The sequence below is a fragment of the Corvus brachyrhynchos genome, unplaced genomic scaffold (assembly GCF_000691975.1).
Source record: "Corvus brachyrhynchos isolate BGI_N302 unplaced genomic scaffold, ASM69197v1 scaffold164, whole genome shotgun sequence".
Classification (NCBI taxonomy): Eukaryota; Metazoa; Chordata; class Aves; order Passeriformes; family Corvidae; genus Corvus; species Corvus brachyrhynchos.
The window spans coordinates 658662-670196 of NW_008237426.1; the positions used below are offsets into that span (position 1 = coordinate 658662).

The window sequence follows — 11535 nt, forward strand, 5'->3', positions numbered from 1 at the left end:
GCCGGCTCCAGCCGGCGCCCTGCGCCTGCGCACTCGGCTCGCCGTGCCCCCGCGCTCGGACCCCCCGCAGCCAGGGAGTGAGGATGAGGAGGGTCAGTGACCCCACCCGCGGCTCTCGGAGCACAGAACACCCCAGCCCGGCTCTCCCCACTGCTCGGGTCGCTCCTTGACTGCCATGGTGTTCTCAGAGCTGATATCCTTCTGAGGAGTTATGGAAAAGTGGTGGGATGTGGTCTGTCGGGATGGAATATTCTCGTAGATGACATCGGGCACAGGTGACAACACTAACGCTGTAAATTTCTACATCTCACAAAGCATAGTGGACTGCCCTTATCCCCTTGAATACCAGGAGCACCTTGGTCACGTCACCTACTCCCAAATAATTCTCCCAGTATTCTGTTAATAAAAGCAGAAATATCCCAAAAGTGGAAGATTTGGCTACTCTAACCAATTCATTGTGGCTTTTTAAAAACATCCTTTGGAAGAGTTGTGCTTCTCTTTACAGGGAAATTCTGACAGGTGGTGGGTTACAGCAGAGTCATTGGCAGGGATTCACATCCCAAAGGGCACGGAAAGGATCCATGTCCTGCCATCCTCTCCCCAAGCCGAGGGCAGAGTCCACTTGGGCAGAGCCCACTTGGGCAGAGCCAGATTCGCCCGTGGGTCAGCTGGACCGGGGTGGTGACTCCCGATGTGGTGACCCTGTAGCAACTCCGCCACCGATGGAGCACTCAGGGATTATTTCTGCCAGAGCCCTGAGATCCCTGATAAGGCTCTGGCCACAGCTGCATCTGTTTATCTCACCCTGGAAAAACACTGCGTGTTTTCAGCTGCGTGCCCAGCACCACTCTCTGGGCAGCCAGCAAACCCAGCAGGAGCTGGGCCAGTGGGAACTGATAACAGTGTTTTCAGGGTTTTCCTTTGTTTGGCCTCTCCTGATTTACCTGCTGCCTTTGGGATGTTCTCCGTACATGCTTTGTTAACTTAATTTGGGTTTTAACGAGTTGTATTAAGAAAGCAGGTCCTAAAGGGACTCAGTGTTTTTGTACTTACACCGTGCTGCTGTTTTCTCCCCACTAGTAGTGACTTTCCTTTCTTTTCCCTTTATTTTCCTTCCAAGCAGCATTACTGGGACATTCAGTGGCGTTCCCAGCCTAGCTGGGTTTTGGTGCTCACAGTTCTTCTGGAGGAGGCACCAGAAAACCTGGCTTTTTGGTGTTGGAATTCTCATGTTTTATGTCAGGGAGTCTGTGCTATGCTCGAACAACAGCCCACAGCTACTGGAATGAGACGTTCCACACAGGTTTTGAAAGAGGTTCATAAAGGAAGGTGGACAGCTTGCTCCACCATAGGCTGTTAGTGTAATACTGCCCCTGGATGCAAAACCTTCAGCAAGAGGTGGCTTTTACCCCCATTTAGGTTGGAAAAGCTCTTTGTGACCATCAAGTCAAATCATTCCTCCGGCACTGCCAAGGCCACCACTAACCCATATCCCCAAGTTCCACATCCACATGGCTTTTAAATCCCTTTAGGGATGGGGACTCCACTACTGCCCTGGCAGCCTGGGGCAAGGCTGGACAGCCCTTTCAGAGAAGAAATTTTCCCTAAGATCCAACTTAAACCTCCCCTGGTGCTACTTGAAGCTGTTTCCTCTTGTCCTGTCCTTTGTTCCCTGGGAGCAGAGCCCAACCCCACCTGGCTGCACCCTCCTGTCAGGGAGTTACAGAGAAAGAAGGTTCCCCCGAGCCTCCTTTTCTCCAAATTGAGTGCCCCCCAGCTCCCTCAGCTGCTCCTGGCGCTCCAGCCCCTTCCCCAGCTCCGTTCCCATCCCTGGACATGCTCCAGCCCCTCACAGTGTCCTTCTTGTGGTGGAGGGTGCGGCCGCAGCAGTGCCCAGCACAGGGGACGGGCGCTGGTCCAAACCAGGTGCCGTTGCCACCTGGGCTGACGTCCAGCCGCTGTTGCCCGACGCGCCGCGGTCTCTACCCGGGTCTCTCCCCTCACTCAGCGGAAAACCGAAAGCGAAAGCGCCGCTCTGGCTCGCACAACCCCGGAGCTCCCGTTCTGCCCTGAGACTGATGATGCGGCTGAAGCTCCGCGCCGCGATTGGGGGTGGCTCCGGAGGGTATAAAAGGCGGAGCGCGGGCAGGGGTGGGACATTCCGGGAAACGGCGGCACTGCGAGCAGCGAGGATGGCGCGGGGGGTGCTGGCGCTCGGCGTGCTGGCGCTGCTGGCGCTGCTCGGCCTGGGGGCGGCCGCTGGTGAGTGCCTGGGGTGGCGCGGAGGGTTCTGACGGGGTTAAGGGCTGCGGGCTTCCGGCGGGTCCGGGTCACTGTGCCCGGGGGGGTGGGCGAGCGTTGGCATCGAGGCGATGCCCACCGCAGCCCCGTTTCTCACGCGTCCTCTCCCCTCTCTCCAGAGGCGCCGAAGGTTGAAGTCTACGCCCGTTCCCGCGCCGAGGAGGGAAAGCAGAACACCCTGCACTGCTTCGTCACCGGCTTTCACCCACCCAAGATTGACATCGAGCTCCTGAAGAACGGGGAGCCCATTTCCGGCGTCATGTACGGGGACTTGTCCTTCAACGAGAAGTGGCAGTTCCAGCGCCTGGTCTATGTGCCCTTCACCCCCACAAGGGGTGACACCTTCGCTTGCAGGGTGGCGCATTCCACTATGACGGAGCCACGGATTTACCGATGGGGTACGCTGTGCCTTCCTCCTGCATGCTGGAGCTCGCTCCTTTATATCCATGCTGTCTCTGTTCCTTCTCCTGGGAAGCAGGATGTTGTAACGGAGTGGGGTTTGAAGGTCTTGTGTTAGAGATGGAAAATTAATTTGGTTTTAGCTGAAAAGTCTGTTATATGTACCTATGAAGGATTCAGGGGGGACACGCGTTGGTGTTAATTCATAGGGATTTGGTGATGCCATGTCGTGTGATCTCTGCCTTGGTGAACTTACCTAGAAGGTGATGGGTCATGCAGTGAATTTTGGCTTTATGTTGTGTGAATATAAAGAAGGATGCAGCCGTCGGGGCTGATGGTGGTGACCCAGCCTCAGCTACCACTGAGGGCAGCTCTCTGGTTACCGCACTGGGGCTGTTTCTGGGGGGGAACCTTGTGGGGACAGGGGAGAGGGGGTGCCCTCTGCCCCCAAGTCTAACGCTCTGCCCTTTTTTCCTGCAGAACCAGACTTCTGAGCCGTGTCTGGGATAATCCGTGGTGCTGTGTGCCATGCTGGTAAGGGAAACATAGACCCATTTCTGTAGGGGGGGAGGGTTTGAAAAGCTGGGGAACAGAAGCAACCACACCCAAAAAGTAGATCGTATTAGTGCTGATTTGGGCCACAGAACTCTCCCCACGCAAACTTTCTGCCCACTGTTTTGGTCTGGTTTTGGCCGTCCCTTGCCTACAAGAGTCATTTGCTCCAAAAAAAGGAGAACTTTGGAGAAAACCTTCCGTGCATGTCGTTTCTGTGTCAGCTAGATACTGCAGAGAGTTGTCGCAGGTCCCCTAAAGCCTCCTCAGGCCTTGCAGTGCTGTTTCCTGTCAGGGGAGGAGGAGGAAGTTGCTGTACCAGAGATCCCCGTGCCTCAGGCTGGGTGCCAGGCTGGTTAACCCTGTGGCAGGGCAGCTCCATGAGGCACAAACCAGAAACATTTCGGGGTTAATTCAGTGGTGTCTAGGAGTCTGAGGGCGCCAAGTTCTTCAAACTGTCCGCATGTAACTGATCTGGAGTTAGCAACAGGGAAATTCTAGTTTAACACTTGATAAGGAAAAGAAACTCTGTGGCCTAGCTGATGTCACCCTGGTTGAAACATCTTAGTTACATGCCCTGTTAGAGGATAATGATTAACTGTGCCTGGGACAAACCTTGACAGGACCTTATGTGAAATGCCCCAGTTCCTGCAGAGCTCTAAGAAGTTGTATACAGTCACTCATCTGGTTTGTCACTCATCTTTGGGCAGTGGGGTTGTGAACCTGGCCCCAAGGCAGGGTTTGGAATGTGCTGTGCCCATGCAGCACCATGGCTTCAGTTGGTGGGACATCGTCACCTGTGGTGAGGGATGCCAAGTCTGGCTGCAGGTGGGATGTGGGTGACTTCACTGTGGTCTGGGAACAAGGATTTACTGAGCTGGCATGGAAAGAGTTGAGAGCAGGACAAGGTCCCTGGGGTGGAGAACAAGGATCCTCTTGACTTGTTGAACTCTGAACTCCACCAAGGAGGAGACAAAAAAGCAGTTTCTGCAGGATTTTTACTTGAATCTCACTGGAAGGTGGTTCTGCAGGGGTGCTGCAGTCAGAATGCTCTGAGGAAACTGGTTTTTAGTCCTAAAATAATTAGAGTTGAAGGTGTCACTAGAGTGACTGATGTCAATCCACTCTCTCCATGCAGGTCTGAGAAAATCTGCTTGCAAGTCAAAGTCTTCTCAAGCTTCTGTCCATTCTTCATCATATCCACAAGAATGATCAACTTCCATTCAGAAATTCACTAATAAGCCTTGTTAAATCTCACTTAGCCATAGCGTCAAGGGAGCTCTGCAGGCTTTTTGAGCATGTAGCTATAAATGCCCACATTACTGCTTAAAAAACAATGGTAGCTCTTCACTGCTCCAAATTTTGCAGGATGTTTATACTTTGATAAACTGCTAGTCCTTAACATGTTTCTTCAGAGTAACTTGACAGCCCAAGCTGATTTCACAGGCTCTGATGGGCTGTGGGCAGATACGTAGCCTTGGGGGCATGATGGTCAGTTGTGCTTTTTTATCCCACTGAGAAGATGCAAGAGCGCTTTTCCATCAATAAAAAGAAAATTAAAGGCTTTTTGCTGATGTGGTATCTGCCTGGCTGGAGGCTCCTGTGTGGCTCTGAAGGGAAGGCACAAGGTTTAAAAAAGGGATTAAGAACCTTGGGGGCACAGAAGGAGTGATGGCAGGGAATGGTGCCCACTCCAAGGGGGAGAGCTCCAGCTGATGCATCTTGGAGTGTGTGGTGTAAAGCTGAGCCTGGGGGAAGCAGATGTGTGTGTTGGTGAGTATCAGTTCTGGTTTTCTCTCTGTGCCTGACCCCATGGAGAAGCGCAGTTGGAGCCAGTCCTCTGTTGTACCATGGGGGATTGATGACACTACCTAAACCCAATACTACTCCCATCAGCTCACTCTTATTTTATGAAGAAATCAGAATGATCACTTGCGGAATACTGAATCAAAATGGATTTAACCAGGCTCACATGTATGGGATCAAGGGTTCCTGGTGACTCAGGGGATCCCATGTCTCTTCTAGGGTATATTCAGATTTTTGAGGGATATTATCTTGTTCCGTAGCTATTTTCATTATAACCAATTTTTTTTTGTTAGGGATTAGGAAAATCCAGGCTGTTGCAGTTCCAACACCCATGTGGGAGGTTGCTGAGGGGCAGGGCCCCATTATGGGGATCCCTTTGGGTTCATCAGAGGGGTGTTCAAGGGCAGGACAGGTGGCAGGGTGGTTGTGCACAGTGCCCATCACTCAGCATAGAACAGCAGGACACACCACACAGCTCTGCCTGCAGCACCAGATGCACTCTGGGGACTGGGCAGCCCCAGCAGGGGTCCCTGTGTGGGAGAAGGTGGCCTGGGAGAGGGGAGAAGGTTTCAGCTTCTCTCCCAGAGACCCCAGTGGAGCAGCACCAACTGCTGTGTGAGCCCAAGGAGCTGTGGACCATGTCCTGGCCTCCTCCTGTGGATCACGAAGGGCCACCAAAGTGCTCTCCACCACCTCAGCTCCACCTTTCCTATCCTCACGAGCACCAGAGTAATGGCTGGGTCACCACTCCACCAGGAGAGCTTCATCCTGATTAGGTCAGGGGTTGAGTCGACTGCAGAAACTGAAGATTCTGTGGAGGATATGTGAAACGACCCTGTCTCCAAAGGACACATCATCATCTTCCCACACTGGGGAAGTCTGCTCTGATTGCATCTGTGGGATTTTTCTGTTCTTAAATATTTTGATAGTTTACTCAAAAATCCCCTGTCTGTGGGAGAACAACACATGGCCACACCAGAGGCTGATTAACAGCTGGATTTCAGGACCATGTCCAGAAATCCCTTCTCTGTTTTATCCAGCATCCTTGGGGTTCTGAGGTACCCGGGATGTTGCTGCACTGCTGCTGCTGGAGACAGTTCCCAGGGGATGGGGTATCCTGAGGGATATCTTGGGAAGCTTGAAGTATGGAACAAGCCTCATTTGTGCTTTATGAAACACAAGCAATTTTTCTGCAAGCAGTTTCCTAAGTCAGCCAAATGCAAGGGTTTTTTTGAGAAAAACTTCTAGGAGAACAAGGATTGAGTCCAACTCCTAACCCTGCAAAGGACACCCCAAACCCCCACTCTGTGCCTCAGAGCGTTGGCCAAGTGCCCTTTGAGCTCTCTCAGGCTTGGGGCTGCCCTGGGGAACATGTTCCAGTGCCCGGCCACACTGGGGGGGACAGAACCTTTCCCTAATATCCAGCCTAAAGCTCCTCGACACGGCTCCAGCCGTTCTCGCTCTCGCCGGGTTTTCCCACCACCGCTTCCCCTCAGGGCGGTTCCCGCCTCCCCCAGCCCCTCACGGCCGTTCCCGCCGCCATGTTCCGCGGACACCGCGCTTGGTTCTCGCAGAGCGTCAGCCCGGGCCCGCGGGGTCTCTGGGGTGAGGGGGCCCGGCGACGGCGAAGTTCAGGGGAGCCCCGGGGCACCGAGCTGTCAGGAATCCGCGGGGAATTGAGGGGGGCACAGCCATGTGGCCACTCAGGGGGAATTAGGAGGGGAGCACAGCCCCATCGTTCCCTAGCAGGGCACAGCAGTGAGGGCACAGTCTTGTCACCCCTTCATGGGTCTGAGACCCACACAACAGGGCAGAGCATGGGTTTGGCCAGTCCAAGGTGCCCCCACACTGAGGAAAAGCCCGGAACAGCCCTCAGGGGAGCGGTGGGAGTCCCACAGCCATGGGGAGCTATCACAGCTTTCACTTCAGGGCCCATCCCTGCGGCCTCACCACCAGCTGTCCCCATCCCAGGTCACCCCGAGGTGGGAAGCCCCTGGATGCCCACCCTCACCTCACCCCATGTCCCCTGCAGCGGACGGTGGCGGGACGATCACCCACTGGCTGGATGCTGACTACCTCTTCAGCAGCGATGCCGCCCACCCCGACACCCGCAGGTGGGTAAAGGAGGCTTTAATGTCTTTAGTGGAAAGTATTTCATAGATACTGACATCCCGTAGAAGTCAAGGGGGTGTTTTTAAAGTCGTGGCATGGATCTGCCAGGATCTTCTTGCCCAGTGGGGTTGGGGAAACTCACACCCACACTAAGCTGTAGATAGACAGAATAGAGAAAAACTCTCCGTGTGTTGAGAAGGGATTTGCTGTGATACAAATTAAATTAATTGTGCTGGTTTCTTGCTGGCTGTGAATTACCTGCTGGAAAATCAGCATCTAAAACAATCCACAAGGAAAGAACCTGGTGCTAAAAATCCAATGTGAATTAATGCTAAAAGGAAGCACTGGGATAAAAATGGGTGGAAAAGGGGTGAAATGCTTAATATAAAAAATTAGAGGGCTACAGAACATTTGTACAAATATAAGAAAGTCTTCAGGATCTTCCTCACTTCCTCAATATCAGTGAATATTGTATTTATTCATTATTTAGTCATGTAAGTATATTTATGGGAAAGGAAGCTGCAGTGTTTCTTTTAGGCTTTGCTAGGCTGGACTAAACAGTTTCTTTTTAACACACCAGTGCTTAAAACTGGCTTAGAATTTTGGAATCTTTCAGTCACCACCTCCAGCTAAGGGAGGGGAATTCCAGGAAACACAGAATAACAACTTTCCTTTCACAACAACATCCTGCCGGATTGGGCTGTTCCCCCAGGGGAATTCTGGATAATTTTTAATATATATTCAATGTATATAGTTAGATAGTTTCTTGTGAAAAAATGTAATCATTATATGCATCCTTAAACCCAGCAAACAATATTTAATTCCCCTCTAAGGAGAACACTGAGGGCTGGAGCACCCTCCCCTTCCGCTTCCTTGTTCAGCTGTGTGAGCAGGGAGCAGCGTGGTGAAGGGTAATTAAAGAAAAATCCTGGCTTTGCCCTCCCCGAAGAAGCAGTTTCGCCTCAAGAGCAGAGTGGGACCGTGTAATCCCTGAAAGTACGTTTACCCTTGTCCTTCCTCCAGGCTGCCCCTGGGAGGTGCCGGCAGCAGGGACTGTGACGGGGTGTGACTGGTAGAGTCTCACAGTTAGAAAATCACAGAAAATTAGGTGCTTTTGGCAAAAATATCAGAGCAGGTTTAATGACAACACCCCTCTAAACGTTTTGGTTTATGGTTTGCTTCCAGGCTCTCTGGAAACCAGCTCTCTTTCTCTCTTCCAGCATACACGAGAGCCTCAGTTACTTGGAGGGCAGAGCCACGGTCTTTCACTCCCGTTACCTCTCGCTGTGGGCGAGCACCAGCGCGGGAGAGAAGCCCTCGGTGGTTCTGGGCCACTTCGTCCTGCCCCCTGCCTGCCTGCAAGAAGGTCAGGCAAAAAAATCGTCCGGGGATTTTTTCCCAGGGAAATCCCCCAGGAGTGCAGGCTTGGTGCAAACCAGAACTGGCAGTTACTTGTCTGCAGGGAGGGACTTTTCCTTCTGCCTGGGAGTGGCTCTTGTGGGAGTGTGATCCATCTACTATCACAGAACATATCACCTTGAACATTCCCAGGGATGGGGCAGCCACAGCTGCTCTGGGAAACCTACACCAGGGCCTCCCCACCCTCACAGGGAAGAATCTCTTCCCAATATCCCATCCATCCCTGTCCTCTGGCGGTTTGAAGCCTTTCCCCCTTGTCCTGTCCCTCCAGCCCTTGTCCCCAGTCCCTCTCCAGCTCTCCTGGAGCCCCTTTAGGCCCTGCAAGGGGCTCTGAGGTGTCCCTGGAACCTTCACTTCTCCAGCTGAACCTCCCCAGCTCTCCCAGCCTGGCTCCAGAGCAGAAGGGCTTCAGTCTTCGGAGCATCTCCATGGCCTTCTCTGGACTGTCTCCAGCAGTTCCCTGTCCTTCTGATATTGGGGACCCCAGAGCTGGAGGAGCACTGCTGTTCCTGAGCAGGCCTGAGGGGCAGAATCCTCCCCTCCCCTGCTGCCCACACTGTGGGATGAGCCCAGGACACGTGGCCAGGTCATATTCATGGGTTTCTCATCCACCAGCATCCCCAAGTCCTTCTCCTCAGAGCTGCTTTCAATCCATTCTTGCCCCCCTGAATTTGTGCTTGGGATTGCCCTGGCCCAGGGGCAGGACCTTGCATTGGGGCTTGCCTCCAGAGGCACCTGCAGGGCATTGCACTGGCAGCGACTGCCACAGTCCTGTTCTTTGATGCTCTCACAGTCACTGGTTTTGTTGTTCTTGGCAGAAATCAGAAGGAAAATTGGCCGGTTTATTTGGGAGAAGGCAGATGCCCTAGAAGAACAGGTAAGATGAAAAATTTGTACTACACGTGTGTGTGCTGAAGGACGAGCTTGCACTGAGCAGGGAGCTTTCACAGGAATTCAGGGAAAAAAGAGCATGTATCACCTTTGGGAAAAGGGGCCAGCAACTCAGGAAGTGTTTAAGGATGTCCTTAGGTGATGCAGAAAGAAGAAAATTAGAGAGGTGAAAGCTCTCTAAAATTTAATCTGGCCACCTCTGTAAAGGATAATGTGTTTATAAATATTAACAAAAGGAGGGCCAAAGAAAACCTCCATTCTTTATTGGAATGTCCATCACCAAAGACAAGGAAAAGGCTGAGGTACTTAACACGTTCTTTGCCTCAGTCTTCAACACTGATTATATCAGGACAAACAGCCCCCTGAGCTGGTAGACAGGGACGGGGAGCAGAATGGACCCCCAGAAATCCAGGAGGAGGCAGTCAGTGACCTGCTGTGCCACTTAAATGCTCACAAGTCCATGGGCCTGGACGGGAACCATCCCAGGGTGATGAGGGAGCTGGAGGAAGAGCTTGCCAAGCCACGCTCCATCATTTATCCTTAGTCCTGGCTTACTGGGGAGGTCCCAGATGATGAGGTATCAATGTGACACCCACCCACAAGAAGGGGTGGAAGGAGGATCTGGGGAACTACAGGCCTGTCAGTGTGACCTGTGTGCCAGGGAAGGTTATGGAGCAGATCACCTTGAGTGCCATCACACGGCACATACGGGAAAACCAAGGGATCAGACCCAGGCAGCATGAATTTAGGAGAGGCAGGTCCTGCCTGACCAACCTGATCTCCTTTCATGACAAGGGGACCTGCCAGGTGGATGAAGGAAAGGCTGTGGATGTGCCTACCTGGACGTCAGCAAAGCCTTTGACACCATTTCCCACAGCATCTCCTGGAAAACTGCAGCCCACAGCTTGGACAGCTGTGTCCGGTCACCAGTGGTATCCCCCAGGGATCATTGGACCCAGTCCTGTTCAGTGGCTTTACTGATGATCTGAATGAGGGGATTGAGTCCACCATTATCAGATACACAGATGACACCAAGCTGAGTGCGAGTGTGGATCTACTGGAGGCTAGGAAGGCTCTGCTGAGGGACCCGGACAGGCTGGATCGATGGCCAAGGTCATTTGTATGAGGGTCAACAAGGCCAAGCGCTGGGTCCTGCACTTGGCCATGATAACCCCTGCAGAGCTGAGATGAGTGGCTGGAAAGTGGCACAGCAAGAAAGGCCCTGGGAGTGCTGATCAACAGCAGCTGAACATGAGCCCAGGTGGCCAAGAGTGCCGATGGCACCTGGCCTGTGTCAGGAGTAGTGTGTCCAGCAGAACCAGGAAGTGATTTTTCCCCTGTACTGGGCACTGCTGAGGCCCCAGTTCAAGTGCTTTGTCCAGTTCTGGACCCCTTGATTCAATTCAGGAAGGACATTCTGGTGCTGGAGCAGGTCCAGAGAAGGGAACAGAGCTGGGGAAGGGGTGGAGCAGCAGGAGTAGCTGAGGGAGCTGGGACAGCTCAGCCTGGAAAAAAGGAGGCTTAGAGGGGACCTTCTGACTCTGCACAACTCCCTGACAGGAGGATGGAGCTAAGTGGGGGTCAGGCACTGCTTCCAGGGAATAAGGGACAGGATGAGAGGACACTGCACCAGGAGAGGTTTAGGTTGCAGGATGGAATTTCTTCACAGAAGGGGAGATTAGGCACTGGAATGGGCTGCCCAGGAATGGGGTGGAGTCCCCATCCCTGAAGGTGTTTAAGGAATGATGGGACATGGCACTCTGTGCTCTGCTCTGGTTGACAAGGTGGTGATCGGTCACTGGGTGGACTCGATGGTCTTTTCCAACCTAAATGATTCCGATTCCTTGGGATTGCTGTGCTGGGTGTCCCTCCCAGCATGACATCCCAAAGGGGACAGCACTGGAAGGACTGTCTCCCTTGCCCAGATGTATCCAGTCTCCCAGCAGTGTGCTGTTCAGGGATTCCAACTGCCAGAGGCTGAGCTCAGCCCTTTGCTGTTTTCCTTCTCCATGTCACTGCCCACTCTCCTCTCAAAGCAACTTCCCAGCACTTCTG

The 11535-nt window shown here is 52.9% G+C and overlaps 2 protein-coding genes across 2 annotated transcripts in view; both read left to right on the forward strand.

Annotated features, from left to right (window-relative positions):
* Positions 1-2145: 2145 nt before the first annotated feature.
* Positions 2146-4833, forward strand: B2M (beta-2-microglobulin). The gene is made up of 4 exons (XM_017731108.1): positions 2146-2262; positions 2421-2699; positions 3181-3234; positions 4391-4833. The coding sequence occupies exons 1-3, from the start codon at positions 2193-2195 to the stop codon at positions 3192-3194; spliced, it is 363 nt and encodes a 120-aa protein (XP_017586597.1). The 5' UTR covers positions 2146-2192; the 3' UTR covers positions 3195-3234; positions 4391-4833.
* Positions 4834-6673: 1840 nt separating this feature from the next.
* The window catches only part of TERB2 (telomere repeat binding bouquet formation protein 2), a 5558-nt gene continuing 696 nt past the window's right edge, over positions 6674-11535 (forward strand). Inside the window, exons 1-3 of the mRNA XM_017731107.1 lie at positions 6674-7172; positions 8391-8536; positions 9408-9466. Of these exons, the coding sequence (XP_017586596.1) occupies positions 6844-7172; positions 8391-8536; positions 9408-9466 (534 nt within the window). The 5' untranslated portion in view covers positions 6674-6843. The remainder of the gene's footprint in view (positions 7173-8390; positions 8537-9407; positions 9467-11535) is intronic.

Coding starts and splice junctions, on each gene's coding strand:
- B2M (XM_017731108.1), top strand. CDS start 2,193: ATGGCGCGGGGGGTGCTGGCGCTCGGCGTGCTGGCGCTGCTGGCGCTG. Junction 2,263..2,420: donor CGGCCTGGGGGCGGCCGCTG/GTGAGTGCCTGG, acceptor CCCTCTCTCCAG/AGGCGCCGAAGGTTGAAGTC.